This window comes from Cajanus cajan, chromosome 11 (assembly GCF_000230855.2).
Source record: "Cajanus cajan strain Asha chromosome 11, NIPB_CcT2T_4, whole genome shotgun sequence".
NCBI lineage: Eukaryota > Viridiplantae > Streptophyta > Magnoliopsida > Fabales > Fabaceae > Cajanus > Cajanus cajan.
In genome coordinates, this window is record NC_138527.1 from 36,616,219 (window position 1) to 36,637,112 (window position 20,894).

At 30.6% G+C, this 20,894-nt stretch overlaps 3 protein-coding genes across 6 annotated transcripts; 1 reads left to right on the forward strand and 2 right to left on the reverse strand.

The window, feature by feature from the left end:
- Window positions 1-363: 363 nt before the first annotated feature.
- LOC109801212 (protein S-acyltransferase 10) lies at window positions 364-6,090 on the reverse strand. 4 transcript variants are annotated; one of them, XM_083066861.1, is made up of 12 exons: window positions 6,032-6,090; window positions 5,873-5,934; window positions 5,640-5,754; window positions 5,380-5,454; window positions 5,161-5,232; window positions 4,887-5,024; window positions 4,766-4,799; window positions 3,977-4,086; window positions 2,929-3,015; window positions 2,389-2,472; window positions 1,717-1,782; window positions 364-1,484 (listed from the first exon to the last, which is right to left on the reverse strand). In XM_083066861.1, exons 1-12 carry the CDS (start codon window positions 6,073-6,075, stop codon window positions 1,310-1,312), a joined length of 1,062 nt encoding a protein of 353 aa, XP_082922987.1. In that variant the 5' UTR covers window positions 6,076-6,090; the 3' UTR covers window positions 364-1,309. The 4 variants fall into 4 exon arrangements, with proteins under 4 accessions (XP_082922987.1, XP_082922989.1, XP_082922988.1 ...); XM_083066863.1 differs by lacking the exon at window positions 5,380-5,454; XM_083066862.1 differs by lacking the exon at window positions 1,717-1,782.
- Window positions 6,091-14,268: 8,178 nt separating this feature from the next.
- LOC109801050 (SEC14 cytosolic factor family protein / phosphoglyceride transfer family protein) lies at window positions 14,269-15,334 on the reverse strand. Its single transcript, XM_020362020.3, has 3 exons — window positions 15,048-15,334; window positions 14,706-14,970; window positions 14,269-14,628 (listed from the first exon to the last, which is right to left on the reverse strand). The coding sequence occupies exons 1-3, from the start codon at window positions 15,172-15,174 to the stop codon at window positions 14,406-14,408; spliced, it is 615 nt and encodes a 204-aa protein (XP_020217609.1). The 5' UTR covers window positions 15,175-15,334; the 3' UTR covers window positions 14,269-14,405.
- A 1,688-nt stretch (window positions 15,335-17,022) lies between these two features.
- On the forward strand, window positions 17,023-17,400 carry LOC145953522 (uncharacterized). Its single transcript, XM_083067498.1, has one exon. The coding sequence runs from the start codon at window positions 17,023-17,025 to the stop codon at window positions 17,398-17,400; it is 378 nt and encodes a 125-aa protein (XP_082923624.1).
- Window positions 17,401-20,894: the final 3,494 nt, after the last annotated feature.

The following is a 20,894-nucleotide window of genomic DNA, read 5'->3' on the forward strand; positions in this document are numbered from 1 at the left end:
AATACATTCAAAGGATTCAAAATATGTAAACGCTTATTATAATATATATTCAAACTTAAATAACTTTTTGAATTTTAAGCACTTATAACGTAAACTGTTGTATAATAAAAACTCATAAAAAAAATTATTTAAGTTGCTTTCTCAAACAGAAAAGAGACTTAGAAAATGTCTCTTACATGATTCAAACTTATGTTTTAAAGTGAGGAGAACAAGGCGATCTCACATCGCAATGGAAAGAAAAATCAGGTTACATGGGTCTCACAATGGCCGCAAGAACGTAAAATGTAGGTATATAATTGAAAGGCCTTTTTTATTTTTGGAATGGAGATATCAAGGGATTTACAATACACCAACCACGCTAAGTTGCTAAATAAACACTCTTAATTAAGAAAGGCCAGTTTGTATCAATAATATAATGGAATTTCAGTAAGATTGGTAGAAGAAAAAAATTACTAAACGGAACTTTGGAATCGTGTAACTCCGTTTACCCAGGCAAAAAGGCTAGAAAACAATTTAATACAGAAAGAGCAGCTAGCTAGGTAACTATTTTCTCTATTTTGGTTTTTTCCTTTCTTTCAAGGCAAAATTCACAAAGGATGAGCTGTATCGCTCTTCGGAAAGACCCAAACCGATTTCTACTATCAAACAGTATTAACTATAGTCGCAAGCCCAACACACTTTGATCGCCCAACTCTTCGGAGGTATGGAAACGGAAATTTCAACCCGAAATATTTCAAGACATGCTTTCCACAAGTGTCAAGTCTAGTCTTTCTTTTGTCACTAACCATGTTAATCTCACAAGTACTTCAATACCTACAAATTTAATATGAGCAAGAGTGCATGGTCTGCCACTTCTTCAACTGCACGCAACCAGGGGGGTGGATCTAGTCTTCTAGATAAGTTGAACACAAGTACGTAGGGATTAAATAACAACACAGAATTCATCAGACTAAAACAAGTTTTGAGGTTGAGGGGGGGCCAACGCCCACCGTAAAATTAACGATGCCGCACCCCTGCATGCATGCATGCAACTAAAAAACTTCTCGCGTTCCTCGGCAGTAATCTGTTTGATAATTAGCTAGATATCCAGGTCCACAAACTAACGAGTAAAAGCATACCACTGCAACTGTACATCAAACTTGGAACTCTACCTCCAAAAATTAGGCAAAGAATGAATAACAGAAGATAAATCATAAACCAAATCGCCTAAAGATAAAACCTACCCATCTAAGCAAAGGTGCATTGACAAATTCCTTAGTTTTCACAATTAAACTGTTGGACGAACAGACTTTCACTTACACAAAAACTATCAGCAATATCGACAATTAATGACATCCAAGCATGTATATGGCCTTGACTTTTCCTCTATCTCTTGAGAGGTAGGCAGTGGTTCTAAACTGTATATGCTGCTCCTGGCACAGCAGAAGTTGTATAAATTTCCACAAATTCCTTTGCTGAATGGATGCACTCTTTCCGGAATTGACCTGCAGGTTAATCAAATGTGCTCATCATAGATATCCCAGAAACAGTTTGCAAGCAAAAAACAAAAGTAATTCAGACATCTAACCGTTTAACATCAACATCTTGCTGATAAATTAAAAGCCATGCAATGCTAATAAAAATAATCACGTTCCACCAAAATGTTGTATTTAATGATTTAAGGTAAAAATGTGAAGAAAAAAAATACAAAAACATCAAGAGACTAACTTATCTAACCTTAGGTAAGGAATCCGTCTTCTCCTAAAATGTTCATAGGTAGTATGATTTGTCAAAATAAGATAACTGCAGAAAAGACAAAACAGCTGTGATATTCTATTTGTATTGAACCAGAATGCCGAACTATACATTCAACGTGATGGAGAAAAAGGGCCAGGGTGTAAAAAGGGAAGAACAAGTTCAACATTTTTATTTTACATATGGTTACATTAGCATAACAGAACTGCTAAGATTTAGATTAGATGCAAAATGAAAATAGTAGCAAACTCATTGTGATTGAACAACTCATAAACTGATAAGTCATTCCACTGTGCATCCTTCATTCAAGCACTCAGCACACTATTTGTGGTCATTTATTCTTAACTTGAACTTTTTAAATAGGTAAAAGACCAAGCTGGGCAGAATGCCTTTCTAAACCTTCTGAATATCATAAATTGGATTCTAAACCAATGTTTATTGTAGCACATAGTATGTCAAAAAGAAGAACCACAGACAATAATGGTTGATATTTCACCCACATAATTAAATAAGTGGTAAAGTTGAAAACATACCCTCCCAAAAAGATTTCTCCAAACAAAAAAAAAATACAGAAAGGAACAGAATGAAATACCTATACAAAAAAGCAATCTTATGCTAGATACAAAAATTAGGATACAGAATTACAAGAATTACCTATGAGCTAGCAGTAGGGTGACCAGACAGAAAAGAAACATTGAAAGAGTAATCAATAGTAGTATTGTGATTGCATCCTGCCACCTGAGAGCAAAAAAAAAAAAGGTATCAATCTAATCTCAAATTTCAAGAAATCTCAAATTGCAAGAAATACAGAAAGAAAGAGCATTGGACTTTCTTCCTTTTGTTATGGAAGACCTCATGATAAATTTAAAATGTAAAATTAGACCACTAGGTCAAATCAATAACCTTACCTTTGGGCCAGGACTTACCATCTATAAATCTAAAATTGAAAGTAGGAGAATCTTGGCACAAAGGTAAAGTTATTGGCTTTGAAAGGTTATACATCTAATCAAAGAAATATTCTTTCCACTGGTGGGTATCCGGCTGCATACACGAGCCAATAATCCGAACCCTTCCCCCCACCCCCTTTCTCCAAATACTTATGTGTATAACTTTCCAAGGGAGAATTTTACATCATTTTCATTTTAACAATTCAGGGAGTTTCAATATTCCTCCAAAATAATCAAGATATCATACCAAACCCTTGTAATGTGAGCCTTCAGGTATGAAATATACAAGACACCAGTCCAAAGGCACAATGCTGTCTCTTCAAAAAGGTACCACCTAAATAGTTTTGATAGGTAGGAAGAAAAAATCATCGTAAGAGATATTTTTACTAAGATATATACAAAATTAATAAAATAAGCAACTTCCTTGTACAATGCTGGCATGTTATTGATTACAAGGAGAACATATAGTCAAAGTCTTCACAAGGATATATAGCATTTCTTTAGATGAGCTCTAAAAAAAATCCCATTCATAAATTTCACAAGTGTTCAAGCATAATAAATTACAAGGGTTACATTAACACAGAGAGCATATCAATTGAGAATTGTTCTCGTGAGAACAAATTATTTTGGTCATACAACTATACATAGATGGTCCAGATTCAAATTGAATAAAATTAATACTAGGCATGAATGTACCATTGTATGATCAATATTTGTTGTTATCCTAACTGAGAACAATTGTCACTTAAAATACCCCCCCCCCCCCTTTTTTTCTTCCAGCTCTCTCTCTCTATATATAGTTTAAAACTACCAATAATTTGCTTAAAAATATCTATAATTATTGAATCCACACAGTACTTAGAAGGGCATAACTCAATGGGAAAATAAAAGTAAATATGCAGTTAAAGTAACTAAATAATGTAAGGATAACATAATTAAGTTTTTAAATATGTTTCTGAGTTCATCCACAATTTCTCTCATAATAAATATTGAAAAAAAAGAAGACCAAGTGCACATTGCAATTAAAAGTGTTTGAAAAAATGTCGTGATTATGAAAGAAACAAAAGATATTCTACTGATAATTAGCAGTGATTGCATTTTCAGGCCACTGTTCCTTAATCTAAATAGCAAGACTAATTACAAATAAATAATAATATCATCAAGCAAAAATTTAAATATTGGTGAAAGTTAAATTACTTATCTATAAAGAAGATAGCTCAGATAAAGTCTACAATAGAAAATATTGAAACCAGAATGAAAATATTGAACTACATATTCCAATATAATTAACTCACCAAAATCGACAGTGATTACCCTGGCCAATGCAGTTACCAAGCCAATCACAATGATGATCAAACTGAAGAACACACTTGTCACAGTCATGACAATGCTTTGCTCGTGGAGGCTGCATAATGGCCACCAACAAAAAAATTGATCATCAAAGTTAAGAAGTTAAATTATTAGAACTCAAAAGAGTGGTCTCTAGTTTTCATTGTGCTAAGAAGGAACTCTTAATGTGCTAAAGGTCAAGTATATAACACAGGGAAAAAGCAGTTTACAAAATGCAGTTCAATACATCTTTTCATTATCCATGGAAATATTGCTTTCTCATGATTCTAATACAAGAATTCAATCCAAGATAAAAAATCGATTCTAGTATTTTTACTGAAATCTTGAACTCGTTTTTAAAAACAAAAACATTGACATTAATCTGTCTTTTCTCTGTTACAAGGCAGGTTGAATTCAGAATTTTAGATCACAAATAAAAAACCAATACCCAAACAATGTTTTTAAAGATACAAGATGTAGAGTAACATCCGGGAAAGGTTAACAATATTATTAACAATCTGATGGTTATACTTAATAAAGATGCTTCAATACATGACTAGGGCAACACGTAGTTTCTTCCATCCTTGCAGTGAATTTTATGACTGTACAAAATGAAATGTTGACAACTAAAACCATCAAATGAATGCAGCACCATCACCCAAAGATGCATTGAAGAAGCAATAAAATATGAAATAACATATTACACATACAATAGCCCTAACATAATACAGATTACAGAATGTCATTTGTCATACCTTCTCCACATTGCAGTGGGTGCATGTCCATGTTCTGCAAGGAGAATTAAGCCATAAATAACTTGCGAAAAATCAACCAAAAATGCATGAAATTGTAGATGCCAAAGACAGTCCTATCTACCTGATTGTTGACCCAAAAGGATACAAGTCAGCCACCAACTTTGACCAAGATGTTGCATTGCTTCCTGAACCATATCTTCCCATCTGATTTCCCTCCATGGAAACAACAAAGCTCCCATTTCTGCTCGACGATGGTTGACTTTGCTTGAGCAACATAAAATTAAAAATAAATAGTTAGATGAGACCAGAAACACAAGTTTACCTCAAAGCACATGTTATTACATCCCTTCCTTTTCCTAATAATAAATTTATACTGAAAAAGTAGCATTGCCTACTTTGATGCCTCCGGTTCCTTTCTGTATACTACATATTTCTCGTTAACAACCATCATAGCATCACGAACATAGCTGTGCACAGAAAATTAGCAAAGCAAAATAAATCACACTAGGCAGATATATAATTTATGCCAAAAAAAATAACAAATAACAAAAATCGCAGCTCCACATCACACTCATTATTGATTTCATCATAAGTAAACAAAAAAGTTTTATTACCCTGGAGAAGAAAGAGAGGTAACAAAGTATTGTATTAAAGTAACAACGAACATCAACAAGTACAAAATAGTGTACCTGACAGAAAAAGCAAGCAGAAAATTAGAAAATCGGAAAAACTACAGTAATCATCCAAATCTGCTAGGAAGCACTAACTTATTCATTCATGCATAATAATACACATAATAACACAATGCAGAAAATACAACTTCTATTAAAGCCAAAAAAAACGTTAAGAAGACAAAACGATAGCAAACACTCACCACGGTTCCTTCTTAGTCTTTTCCATCAAATCCCCATCGAGCAAGAAGAGCATGCCAGCATAAACCACGTGAATCGTCACTAAGGCCAACTTCAAGCACAACGAAGACCTTCGACCTGAAATGAAATTCAGGAACCAGCATTTACAATGAGAACAAAATTAAAAATAAAATAAAACAGAAATTGAGAAAAACAAAAAACCAGTGGAACGAAAGAGAGTGTTGAAGAACGATACCGGGATCAGCGAGGCATGGAAAAATCCGGAAGCAGCGATCCATTGGTTGAAAAATGTCGCTCCTATGTAGGTGGCGTATGTTACATAATACTAATATTTGAAGAATAGTGAGACAAATTTATTGGCTAAAAGCTACATTTGTAAAATCTAAATAAGTACCATTGCCTAATTTCGGGTGATGGGAGTCCTTGGCCAACGTACATTCAAATTGGTCATGGTCTTTTGATAAAACTTGGGGGACAATGAAATTTGGTGGGTTTTACTATTATACATTACAATACAACAAATTAGCATGTATGTCATAAGAGAATTGACCCGATACTAGTTGTTGATATAAGGAGAAGTGAGCTTTTTATTCTCTTAAGTCTCACCGTATTTAACTCAAATAGACTTATAAATTATAAATATATTTGTATATCAATTCAGTTAAAGACCTGTAATTTTAATGCGCAATTATTGTAGAATGAGTTATAGACTTGAAAAATATGGATTTAGATTTGTTGGATTTATGAGAATGGTGTATAGTATGTCTTTTATCTTAATAAGTAGGATTTAAATTATTTATTTGAAACTTAATTATTTTATATTTATCTTTTTTTAATGGATATATCTATATTAGGAGTGCATATATGGGTTCAAGTTTGTAGGTTAGTCTTCGAAACTCACTATCTACACAGTTAATAGACCTATTTTTTTAAACAAAATTGTATAATTATAGGAAATATTGAGTTTGGTTTACGAATTTCACAGATTGTTCTGTTTAAGATAATTATTTTTTTGCTAGCTTTTATGTGAGATGTAACGACATGACAGGTGATGAATAATAAATAAGCATACCAAATTGTGTCTAATATTTTGAAAATAAAATTGTATTTCAAAAGACCTTGTGCAATATATGGCAAATCTAACTCAACACACTATATGTATTTTGTTTGAAGTTGGGTTTTTGCATAAATGAACTCTAAAGTAACAACATAAGTAATAACAATAACTTTTCTTTTGAGATTTTTGTGAAACACACGAGACAATACTTAAGTAAAATCTAATGGAGAGAACTATTAGGATTGGATTTCACTAGACCACCATCATATATCAATTTATAAAAGATTTTCCTCTATATTCCATTTCAACATTAACAAAACCACAAAAGTCTTCAAACCTTAATTCCTGAAGAGCTTGAAACCATGCATTTCACTCAAATCTCTAATCCCTTGGTTAACATGACTAAAATACAAGCATTAAAAATGAGTAGTTCACAAATGTTCATTCAGCTTCATATTCATTCCTAAATATGACTCTCAATGTGTATTTTAACTCCTACATAGTTGAAGAAGCATTTTCCAATAAAAACTAAAGTAATAAATCATTCAAGATATAATAAATCAAGAGAGCATTAAGAGAAGAGTGAAAACACTAATGAATATAATGAAACATAGATTAATGAAGTAAAGGTAATACATGATGTTCAGTTAGTTACATCCAATCTCAATGACTCGAAGTTTAGCCATAACTAGCCATTAGAACCACTAAAAATGATGAAAGATTGGAGATGTGGGGAAATATCATAGGGTGTTCCCACCCTTCAAGAGTCTTGTCAATAATGTTTGCAATAATGCCTTTGAATCCCTAGGCCAACCCTATCAGAAAGCATTCTCTTTGTCTCATAGGTCTAGGTGTCCACTAACTTTCGCTTAGCAACCAGATTGGCTCGCTAAGCTAGAAAATGTTTATGATGCTTTAAGGTTGTCTCGTTCAGCGTCCATGTCTCGCTCAACGAGAAAAACTTTTTGTGATTTAATCTTGTTAACCTAAAAAAGGCTAGGGGTGACAAAATGGGTCAGCCTGACCCGTCAATGGCTCGCCAAAAACGGGCTGGGTCAGGCCAGGCCGCCAATGAAAAATGGGTTGGAAACCCTGGCCCGCCCTGCCTAAGGACGGATTGGCGGGTCGATGGGCAAGCCGGAATACCACAAAAAACATTGCAAAAAAAATGGAAAAAAAACATTTTTTATGTTCAAATTAAAAAAATTCTACAAATAAATAAATATAACCATATGAAATTAAAAATGCATACATATTGTATATAATATATGTTCAACAAAAATAAATTACAAACTTAGAACAAAATCAAATAGAAATTAGTCAACTTAAACCAAAATCAAAACCAAATTATAAACTTACAAATTACTAATAATCTAAATTTTTTGATAGTCCACAAAACAAGTTCATTACTTATGCAAGCAACTGAAGCCCAATTACTTATGCGGGTTGGCGGGTTGTGATGGGTCAGCTTGCCATTTGGCCTGACGAGTTGGCAGGTTTGGCGGGTTGAAATGATGGGCCCGGCCCGCCAATTTTTGGTGAGTCAACGGGCCGGCCAGCGGGTCACAATTCATTTTGCCATCCCTAAAAAAGGCTCACTAAATGAACCACTTGATTTGTGTTGGTCATCGAATTCTTGTTCAACGACCACGTTTTTGTTAAGTGAGCAAACTTCATTGTGACTCTCCATCATGCAACTCTCGCTCAACGAACAGATTGGCTCACTAACCGAAAATCCAACTTCAACTCTCAATTTTCTTATTGATTCTTTAAGTGTTGGAGCTTGCAACTCTCTTCATCTTCAACTTCTCTACAAAAAGAGTTCCATTTGTGATATTTAAGTCAAGATTCCTAAAAATTACAATGAATTGTAAACTATGAACTTATACCAAAAAGAGATTGTCAACACTAGAAATAAGGGGAAAAAGGTAATTGTCATTTACACACTTGATATTAAGTAAATCACACAATTATCAACAGGTCATTACCCTTAGTATGGAATAATACTACATAGCGAAAATACTTAACAATAGTTAACTACCCTAGGAATCTCATGCAACAATTACCTTATCATTTATGCAATTTATACATGTATAAGGTAGAAAACATAATGCTAAAAGTATAAATCCCATTAAGGGGTTACATATACACCATGTACAATATATAATCTACATGAACTATAATTATACACACACAAAATTCCTAATTGTTGGTTAAGTGTATATGCGATAAATATGTTAATCAAAGTTATATCACCAAAACTAGGCAATCACCAGTATGGCCCTCCACCAACTAACCAAGTCATTCTACTAATCTTGTTCTGCTCTTATACAAAGTATGATCATTACAATTCCAACCACAAGGGAAAAAGAGGGTAAATTTGTGAAAAAATTCAACACACAATAAACAATATAGAGTGACAACATAAGCAACTTGAACAACAATAGATTATCTTACCACACATGTTCAACTTATCACCAATTAGAACATATACAACTTACTACACAACACAGTTTAGCAACTTCAACCAAAAAACATTCTCAATATCAACAATAATAAGAAACTAATATGTCATCACATATATCAACTACAGGGATCTCCTACAATAAAAATGAGTACTTTAAGTTATTAGACCTTACCAAACCATAACGTCTAACCTATCACAACTAGCCAAGTATAAATAGCGTTAGGCCTCATCAAAGTGTCAAGTACACAACTTAGATTGTTTTCTCAAGTTTTGCCTTGAACTAGGAAAGTTTAGTACTACTATCGAGGTAGAAAAACTTGAATGTGAGTCTACCACTGTCTTAGCATGCATAAACTAAGTCTTTTATGAAATTAGTCTACCGACTACCCTCCAAGTACTATACACCTTTCTAGTAATCAGTTAAGTATTTTACCCCTTAATAACTTCATACTTTACTCAGTGGATCACACTTTATACATGTATGACTCAACTTGACCCTTATACAAATTCCACATAAAGTCTAGAGGAGACAACTTAAAAGTAACTATCTATTTAGAAGCCAACTTCCTTATTGAAGGGTTCTCAACTTGAACTCTTAGAGCACCATAACTTATATATGCACAATGAAATATTTTAATTTCTAAAACAACTTTAATCTCCTATAATTTTTATGTATCTTAACTAAGACATATCTTCAACATATGCCTAACAACTTTACAACTTAATCAACTATAAACATCATACAACTTCACAATTTCATTAACTATCAACGTACAACTTACAAATTAATCAACTTCATCAAGTCTCTTTTACGAGCAACTTTAAACATCATCATATATATCATCATCCATATAAGTAATTCATCATACTTCAACATTCATTGTATAATTGAGTCATCACTCTTTAACTATTAAACAACTTAAAACATTACATTTCATTAGTTAACTAACGTCTGACGCCATTCTCTACACACTCATCATTATTGAGACATGAAACTTTTGTCTCGTCCATGCCCAATGCCAATCCACTGGCACCCAACGTGAATGAGGTAGAGTTTCTTAGTCTTTCTCGCCTAACGTGACAAAATCCATGTCCGACCTCATTTTAAATAGAGAGTCTCTACCTAACTGGCGTCCTATATCACAACATTGGTGCCTAATGTCATATAGGCAGAGAGTCTTTATATTGATCACACCTAACACCTTCTCCACTAGAGTCTGACATCACCAAGTCAAAGACGTTTCTCTCTCCTGACACTCGGCACTATTCATCCCAGGCTTAACATGACAAAATTAAAGATTATTCTCTCTTTTCACACCCAATGTCACCAATCTTATGCCCAATGTGATCAGAATAGGAAATCTTTGATTTGAATCACGTCCAGCATCATGAATGCAAACTCAACATGATGAGAATTTTCGCACTTAGTAGAATCTCAAATTTGACTCAAAACCTATAATCAAAGTAGCCTCAATAACATGCAACACGATTTTTAACATGTACTCAACACATACAACTCATATTCAACAACAAACACCACATGCAAACATTAAACACCGATTCACCAAATTGCTCAAGAAAAACCATTTCAAGAGCACCTCCAACAACACTTTTAATTCACAACCTTCACTAAATTAATCATATAAATGATGAATTCAAGCAACAACAACAAGCATTCAACACAACTATTCAATTTACAAAACTTCTCTTACCTTTAGTCGATCAATTGATAAGAGAAGAAGAAATTTTCACATGACCCCGAATTTGAGATTCCTACTCCAAGAAGTTCAAATCTCCAAATAATCACCTTGGATTAGCTGTAAGAGAAGGTTGAAAGAGAGATTTAGTAAAAGAAGGTGAAGAATAATTCTTCAAGTTCGAGAAACTTCTCTCTAACTTCTCTTTAGTTTTTCTTAAAACATGAACTTTTAAGGTTCATGTCTTAAGAAAAATCTTATATATCATTCATTAAACTTAACCAACTGAATTTTGTCTGAAAGTATCTCAAAAACGACGTAACTCTTAAGAATTCCTTAACCTCTAAAACTCTAAAACAACAATAACAAAAATAATAATAATTAATCATACAATTATTTAACATAAGTCAAAAATACAATCTTACATGAGGACTTTTAAAATATGGGTAATTTTAATATATTATTTTAGTATTAGAAATCGGAGGGTCCATAGTCCTCTCATTGATCTAATTTATTTTAATAATATTAATTTTTAATTTATAAATAAATATGATAAATAAAAATTAAACTTAATAATTAAAAAAAATTATAAAAATTCTCTCATCAAATAAATTAAAATGGCTAAAAATGCTTTTGTTAAAAAATACCTCCTAAAAATACTTTCATGTAAAATAGTCATTTATATTTAATACACAAATATGAATTATAGTTAAATTTTATTTCTTTTACATACATTTTATTATCGAATAAAATTATAATGAATTATTTAAAATGGTGTGAATTTAATTTTGTCTAGTCGATTCAACGTTTTTATTAATAATTCTCACAAGAAATTTGCACTAATAAAAATATTAAACTACTTTAAGTATTTCTTATTTACAAATATTTACCTTTTCCATATGAAAAAAGAAAAATATCGTTTTTTCTTTTAATTTTTGTTTTTGAGATTTTTGAAAATTCTTGATTAGGGAGCTGATCTACCGATTTGTTCACATGATTAACTAAAGTATTTGGTCAGATGAACGGTTAATGAAAATGAAAATACCAACTAAATTAATTAAAAACATTAATTTTATACGAAAGAAAAATAAAATAAGCCTAATTTATATGAAATTTTTTTTATAAATTAATTTATGATATGTTAATTTTAGTTTATGAAGAAGTTTATGTTATTTTTTTTATGTTTTTTTTTCAAGAAGTGTTTATGAAAAAGTTTATGTAAATAAGCTTATAGTCCATATTTAATACTTTGTTTGAATTATGAAAATTTTGAAGAAAAAAAGTATAGTAAAAACTAAAAAGAAGTAGAAGAGAAAAGAAATAAATAAAGATTTAACAAGATTTGTCATAAAATATCTTCCCTTATAAAGATTTTTTTTTTATATCATGGATGGCACGAATCTTTTTCTTTCCTTACTTCTCTTTTCTTTGTTGTTTTTTTCTTTCTTTCAAACAATCAAAAGAATTATTCTTCCTTATACTTTATTTAATCTTGTTCTTTCCTTTTAAAATCTCTTAGAAACAAACACGACATATTTCAAATGAACCCCTCGTGTGATCAGTGTTGATTAAAATAAATTTTATATGTATTGACAAAACACCAATCTCATAATATGTAATGTAAATTTTACATACTAGTTAGTAATAAAGCATATTAAAAAATGTTTTAATGCATATATGTTATCATTGACACTGGTGTTAATGTCAAGTTTAATTCACATCAAGTGGATGCATGCATGCATGCATGCATCATGTTTGGAGGTAATTACTAATTAGTGTAAGAGAATGTCTTTTTCTTTTTTTCTTTTTCTTTTTTTGGTTTTGAGAAATTCAAATTTGTCACCCCCACTTAATTTGTAGCTTCATGCTGATTTTTCCAAAGGAAAAGTAATGATAATATTTGTACAAATATTATTAACTACATAAGACGGGGATCGTGGTTGTATAAATATTCTTGTTCTGGAAATTGAAATATATAGAGTTGATTTGTCATACATGATATGATTGTCGATGTCTGATTGTATAAAAATTGATATCATAAAATCTAATAGTATTTTAATTTTATGCAATATTGTATAAAATACTATGCATTATATTAAATTTGATTTCGTTATATTAACTGAATTTTAGAAAAATAAAAGCCCACAATGGCGTTAGAGAAGAAAACTTGACTACTTTATACATAAATTTGTTTTAGCGAAATTTCTATAAGGATCTAATATCTAATGGTCATTAAAAAAAATTTAGGAGAGTTATCCATGTGTCTTGGATTCCCCTAAAACATAGATATATATGGGCATATAATTAGCTTTTTATCAAAAAAAATAAATCATATGCACTAATTTTCTTTTACCATCTATTCATTACTATTGAGTTTTAAATATTAATTTTTTTATATGTTAGAAGAAGAAAAAAGAAATATGAAATACAATTGAAACTAACCGCTAAAATATGTTTAGGAGTCAAATACTAAAAACTTATTTTTATTTAATTTTTATTCTCTCTATTACTCTTCTTTTTTCATTAAAATCATTCACACTCTTTAAATGCATTCCGCAAATCACCCACTATTATTTTTTAAAAAAATATAGAGAGGTATGCAGTGTTTTTTTTCCACAATCTAATTAAAACTATAAAAATGTAACGAATTATTTATAAGTTTTGATATAATATATTTAATTTCTTGAGTAGCACCATTGTAGTTGGTTCAAATAGTAACCAACCATGCAAATCAAAAATTGAGTTACAATCTTCATTGGAAACAACAATCTTATTGTCTACTCTATTATTTGTATGATGGATATGTTCAAAAGTCTTAACACTAATTCCTCTCCAATGCCTAAATAATTCATGTATTATTTTTTTTATCAATAAAAAGAAGTAGAAGAGAAAAGAAATAAATAAAAATTTAACAAGATTTCTCATAAAATATCTTTCCTTATAAAGATTTTTTCATTTTTTAATCATGGATGACACCAATCTTTTTCTTTCCTTATTTCTCTTTTCTTTATTATTTTTTTCTTCTTTCAAACAATTAAAAGAATTATTCTCCCTTACACTTTATTTAATCTTGTTCTTTCTCTTTAAAATTTCTTAGAAACAAACACAGCAATTTCAAATAAACCCCTCGTGTGATCGGTGTCAATTAAAATAAACTTTATATGTATTGAAAAAACATCAATCTCGTAATATGTAATGTAAATTTTACATACTAATTAATAATAAAGCATATTAAAAAATGCTCTAATGCATATGCAGTTACACGTGACTCATCTCACATTTATTTTTTACTGGTGACATCATGGCACGGGTACTTGGAAGGGTGCGTTTTATATTTTAGAACACCGTTTTAACCTTTTAAAGAAATAATAGAGAGAATGTAAAATGATAGGAAAGGAACAGCGATAGAATTAGAAAACAAAAGGGAAAATACTATTGGATAAGTATGGACACACTAGCGGGACCTAAAAAGTAAAAAAAAGAAAAAGGACTAAAGTTTTTTCTTGTTTGTTTATGTTTCTGCACAATATCATATACGTAACTAATCCTATGAGATGCACCTCATGGAGTAGGTGGTGACGGGCGAATCCAGTGCGGGAGCAGCACCGTACACTCTCGCGTGATCACTCTCCAAGCCGTAATCCATCATGGGACGGTACTCCAAGTCCTCGTCGTGATCAAACACAAACTCCGGAATCTCCACCTCGTTCCTACGAACACTCTCCCACAGGTAATCCACCCTGCTCACGTACCTCAGCTTCCCATAGAGCCTACCACACGCAACCAAACCTCAACATGACACACTCGTTACAAAAATGGTTCAATAGGGGATCTAAAATTCACATACCCAGCGTTGAAGAGGAAACGGCCAAAGGTAGCGAGGAAGAGGCGAGCCTGGAGGCCGGGGTGAATGAAATAGACGGCTTCCAGATTGTCCTTCACGGCGGCCGGAATCGCGTCGTAGATCCACCGGAGACCGGAGATTCCGGGGAAATTCTCGCTCCTCTGGACGCCGGTGTGAACATAGAGCACCGCGAATTTCCTCTTCCCCAGCTTGGGGAAAATCCTCTCCTCCAGGTACTTGTTCAGAACATCCACGCTCACCAAACGCGCTGAATTCGTTCATGATTTAGTCAGTTATAGTAAAAATAATAAAAATAGGGAAATTAAGAGGAATTAGGGATTTGACCTGGGAGGAATTTGGCGATAATGCGGAGGATCTTGCGGCCGTGCTTGTCCCTGCCTTTGATCTTGAAGACCTCTAATTTGTGGAGCAGCTCTAGCTGTTGGAGGTGCGACATGGCGACAGCGCACATGTTGGTTTTAAGGAAGCTGGAGTGGAAGAAGAGAAAGAGGGAGTGGATAGAGAAGATTGATTGTGATTGAGAAAATGAGGGGTTTTATAAGGTGGACGTGGATGAGAAAGGGAGGGACTAAGGGAACGTAATGATAATTTTGAGAATGGGCAAGGAAGGGAGGGAAAGGAAAATAATGGATAAATAAATATAAAAAATTAAATAAATATATTGTCACTGCATTGCGTTTAGGTATATTCCAAAGCATCTTCCGTTTCGCTGGGTCCCACCTCTCTTTCCTTCCATGCTCCTGCCATCTTAGCCCTACGTTTCTTCATCACATTCACACCACCCTTTCTTTCTCCGTAATCACCGATACTATTTATCATAAAATAAATTTTTTTTTTTTATTATAGGATAGATATTATAAAGGTAAAACATATTATTATAGGATAGTTTATAGCGATAAGATCTAACTTACTGATTTGTGTGTACTGTGCCCTAATTTCTTTTATTCAAAATCTATGAACGGATTTTTAAAAAAATTAATTAAACTGAGGTGGTTTTACGCTTTTACTGATTGCAATTATTGTAGTGATTGGCGGTGTGTTATCTCTTATTGCGTAAAGAATTATCTGTTTATTTATTATGAATTTAATTATTAAACTAACTTATCCTTTTTATTATCTCTTATCTTCGGTATGGATAAAAAAAAAATAATAATAAAATAAATAGAAACTCTTGTCTTCAACTTATGACCTATTCTTTTCAAATCGCAGACCTAGTCTCGACGAAAAAGAATGTTCAATGTTCAGTATTCAAATCTTGAACGCAAATCATTTTTCCTCCTTTCTTTTCGGTAATTGAATGATAAGTGATAATCGTATTTTGGGTTATCTAAATATCACCAAAGTATATATTTAGATTTCATTGATCTTTTCTTTATCTTAATTAACTTCCCTCACCCTAAAAAAGTTATCATCCAAATGTATTAATTATATAATTAAATTTTATAATAAATAAATATTTTAAATATGTAATAAACAATTTATATTATGATACAAGGTATTATTTATTAATTATTTAAAAATACTTTTAAAAATTATATATAAACAATATTTCAATTACAAATATATAATAGTTTTTTCACAAATATTATGGATGCTTGTTTTTAAGGGGGGTTTAAGAAAAATTTTATGAAATTCATAATTAAGATTTTTATGACGCTTGTTTTAAAAGTAAATATAAATCATAATATTTAAAATATATTGTATATAGGGATGAAAATAGATCAGGTCTTAAATAAGAATTTATGGTCTAATCTCTTTAAAACCTTGTTTTGCTTAGTCTAATCTGTTAATTAAAATATCAGATTTAGATTTTTTTTTAAAATTTATTTATATAAAAAAATGTCAGACTTAGGTTTATTATAAAAATATCTGTTAGACTTGATAGGTCAGTCTATTTATTTATATAATATAAAAAAAATTAATATATATATATATATATTAAAGATATAAATAAACAAATCAACTTATAAAACAAAAATAAAGTATTAAAATTTAAAATATTTTTTATGCAATTATTTATTTTTTATAAGTTTATAAATGAATGTACATTAACATACATTGTTACGTAAAAAATATTTGATTGTATCACGTCTTAAAAGTGAGAAAACATTGTAAAAATTTTATTCATTCTTTCTATAAAAAATTAGGTATTTAATTTGGTTGTATCACGTCTTAAAAGTGAGATGAAACAACAAGTGGTATTTGGACTCTCATATCTCACGCTGTAAATAATGACAACGGTTTTAAAGAGACGCTCCACCATTTGTTGAATAGCCTCAGCCACGAAAGCATAATCAAAATGGTGGTCAGCCTATGGTGTATCTGGCAGCGCCGCAATGACAAGATCTGGTCAAACACCACTACTCCTCCTCATCTTGCTATCTCCCAGGCCATGCAGAAGTTTGAGGAATGGAAGTATGCACGAGCAAAGGATCATCCTCCTCCCACACAGTCAATATCTCCTAGTAGTTGGACGCGCCCACAAGTGGGCTTCCTCAAAGGCAATGTTGATGCAGCCATATTTAAGGAAGACAACAAATTGGGCTTTGGAATTTGTTTGTGTGATGCAAATGGGTCCCTCATCAAGGCCAAGTCAGGCTGGTTCTACGGGGTAGCCCCGTCCCACGAAGCAGAAGCCACAGCTCTCCTAGAATCCATCCGATGGGTGTGTGATTAAGGTTATACCCATGTCATACTAGAATCAGATTCCAAACAAGTTGTGGAGGACATCCTAAACTCCAACATCTACTATTCAGAATACGGTCACACTCTACATAGATGTCGTTCTCTACTCAACTCTCATCCAAACCTATTGGTCAGGTTCATCCGGAGGCAAGCAAATCATGTCGCTCACTCCTTAGCTAGGGCGTCAAGACACTATGCTAGCTCCCATATTTTTGATTTCATCCCAACATGTATTGCACCTCTTATTTTGAATGATATCAGTTAAGTTTATTCACCTCCAAAAAAAAAAAACAAGTGGTTTCTCAACTTTAAGTTTATGTTATCACTTGAAACCTAAAAAAGTTTTGTTGTAAAGAATACTTGGTTGTTGAAGCTTGCAGATACTTCGTTGTTCAAAGAACATTTGGATAGTTACTTGAAAAGACAATTCAAATAATACTTAGGCTAAGCTAAAAGGGGTTTGTGAAATAGTACTTATATCTTTGTGAAAGTTAGTGGTACTTGATTAAGTTGATCAATAACTGAACGTAATCTCAATGATTAAGACGAACAAATATAAAAATATTGTGTGTTCTTTGTCTTTATCTTTTTATCTAAGGTCTTATCAATGCTTTATTGTTAAAAAAAAGTACTGAGTTTTTGATTGACACTATTCAACTCTCCTTTCTAGTATTTTTTTTCCTCTACAATAAAATTTGATTAAGATGTATAAATTAAACAAGAGATTTGAATATATTAAAAATTCTGAGTATAACTTATGCCTAATTACACCTATTCAAATTCAACCATTTCTTCATCTCTTAGATTTTCTTATCATTGTTTGTGAGGTTGATTCCACTCTCACATATCATAAGTTCAAGTTGGTTGTTGACCTCATACTTAAGGATGACAAAAAAAAAATCATATATAAGAATAAAATTTGTTATAGTTAGTAAATGAATAATTAAATAGGTGCCTATTTAATAATAGGCTAGTGATAGGTAGTAAAGTACCCCTATCCACACTTTAAAAATATTTTTCATTATATATAAAATAATTTAATTTAATTTTGATTTTTATTATAAATATATATATATATATATATATATATATATGTCAAATATTTATTTTAGTACAAATATATGTTATAATTTTTTTTAATATAAATACATGTTTCTAAATTTATTTATATTATTTTTTTAGTATTTTTTTTAAAAAAATTCATTTTAACAAACATCCATGAGTACTTATAGATATATGAAAAATTCATGGATACCTATACTAAATAGGACAAGTAGTGGGGGACTATTATTTGCCTCTACCCCACTTCATTATCATTCCTACTTATACTCAATCTTGAATCATTGACAATAAGCATGAGTTATTCTCTTGATACATTATTGATTGTTGACTCATAACTAATTTTTATATTATTAGCTTATTGATTTGAGCATTAAAATCTTTATAGGGACAATCAACTCTCCATTTTATTCTCAACATTTATTACTCACATAAAAATTATGACAAAACAAAAATCAAGTTGTATATATAAAATATTTTATTTGATATCATTAATTAATTAAATATATTTTATTTGTGTAAATATAATTTTATTACACTTAATTATTGATTTCAACTTATATTTTTGAAACTAAATTATATTTCTAGAATAATTTTTAAGTAAATACTCAATTTGGTCTTTGAAAGATGATAGAGGTGACTAAGAGGTCTTTGAAATATTTTTTTATGGTATTTAAATTTCTAAATTTTAATTTCATTATGTAAGTTAGTCCATTTGTTATACTTACTTATTAATTTTGTTAGTCTCATGACTGATCAATAATTAATTTTCACTTTGACACATATTTTCTCTCCTTGCTAACCTGTAATAGTTACAAACTAAATTTTTTTTGACACGTGACAAAATAAATAAAATTTTAATTTAATTAAAAATAACTAAAAGTGACATTTGAATGACTTTTTTTTTTTCATTCATTCTCATTCTCATATTTTATTTCACATGTGTCATTGATATGTATGAAACATGAAACTTTAAAATGTTATTGAAAAGGAACATCAACCAATAGCTATAGAGTAGCCATTATCTTTGTTGATTAACTGAGCAAAGAAGATCATTACCATTAAACTCTTCCTCACTTCTATCATTAAAGTTTTGTAATTCATTAAACATAACAAAAGCTCTCATATTCAATTAATATATCATTACTTGAGATATTTTAGAATGGTCACTTATTTTGCTAAACCTCAAATTCAATAATTTAGGATTTACAATCCTAAACATGTAGTTATAACATATGAATAAATTAAGGATGTTTGAGATAGAAAAATGTAACTATATCAAACCCTATGAAACCTAACAACAACCTTTCATTTTAATTAAAACATTCATAGCCAAAATATTAAAACATGACTAAGTGTCCATTGCTGATTGAAAAATATTAAAATCATGCATTATGATCCATATTAGGTAATTAAGAGAATGAACAACCAATTGAGAGAGAGAATTAGTGAGAAAAAAATAAGTGTCTAACACTTAATTATTGACTCTTTAAAAAATTAACAAAATTAATAATCAAAAATAATAGAAGGTCTAACTTGCAAAATGTAATTAAAATTTAGAAAGCCAGATATCATAAAAAAAAATATTTTAAGAATTTTATCAATCATCTCTATCATCTTTTAAGAATTAAATTAAATATTTATTCAACAAATTTTACATATTTTTCTCGAAATATAAGTGGTCTGGTATAATTTGCCGTCTTTAATACTCATGTAACAAATTTAGTATAATTTAGTAATAAATAAAATAAATATAAACGTGACATAAAATCTAAGATGTCAATAATAAAATTTAAAACAAACTAAATATATCTCTATCCTTCAACGATAACTCTAAAAGCACCAATGAAAAATTTCTTCAATATTGGGAAAAAAGTTAATAATTTTCTTTTAGTATTTTATTTTTATAATAGTAGTATTTGCTTTGTCTTATATGGTGAGTAGTAAGAAAGTCATAATTTTGAGGAGGAGACAAAATGATTCGTTGGATCTGAAATGAACTTTTATTATCTTTTGCCGCCCTGTGTGTCCTTCCAGCAGTTCCACGTCATTGGGCCTTAGCCAAGATGATAACAAGTGTAAAAGTAAAAGTTAAAGTAAATATGGTTGACAAGATAACTGATGTGGGGTCTGAGTTTTTATTTTTATTTTTTTTAATGAATTTTCAATTATTAATCATATTAAGTTATTAAAAGAACATAAAAAACTGATTTGCAACTTTGTAATCACTGTAAATGCATAAAGAAAGTAATATTTAATCAACTTCTTTTATTATTATTGTTACTATTATAAAAAATGTTATTATTACACTTTTATTTTAAATAACATTGGCCCTTATTATTGATTTAAAAATACTTTTTATACAATAATCAACTATATATATATATATATATATATATAAATAAAGATAGATAGGTAGATTTTTAT

Coding starts and splice junctions, on each gene's coding strand:
- LOC109801212 (XM_083066861.1), bottom strand. CDS start 6,075: ATGTACGTTGGCCAAGGACTCCCATCACCCGAAATTAGGCAATG. Junction 5,455..5,639: donor AAGACTAAGAAGGAACCGTG/GTGAGTGTTTGC, acceptor TTTTTCTGTCAG/GTACACTATTTTGTACTTGT. Junction 3,016..3,976: donor GGTAATCACTGTCGATTTTG/GTGAGTTAATTA, acceptor AAAACTATTTAG/GTGGTACCTTTTTGAAGAGA.
- LOC109801050 (XM_020362020.3), bottom strand. CDS start 15,174: ATGTGCGCTGTCGCCATGTCGCACCTCCAACAGCTAGAGCTGCTCCAC. Junction 14,971..15,047: donor TATCGCCAAATTCCTCCCAG/GTCAAATCCCTA, acceptor GAACGAATTCAG/CGCGTTTGGTGAGCGTGGAT. Junction 14,629..14,705: donor CGTTTCCTCTTCAACGCTGG/GTATGTGAATTT, acceptor TGCGTGTGGTAG/GCTCTATGGGAAGCTGAGGT.
- LOC145953522 (XM_083067498.1), top strand. CDS start 17,023: ATGGTGGTCAGCCTATGGTGTATCTGGCAGCGCCGCAATGACAAGATC.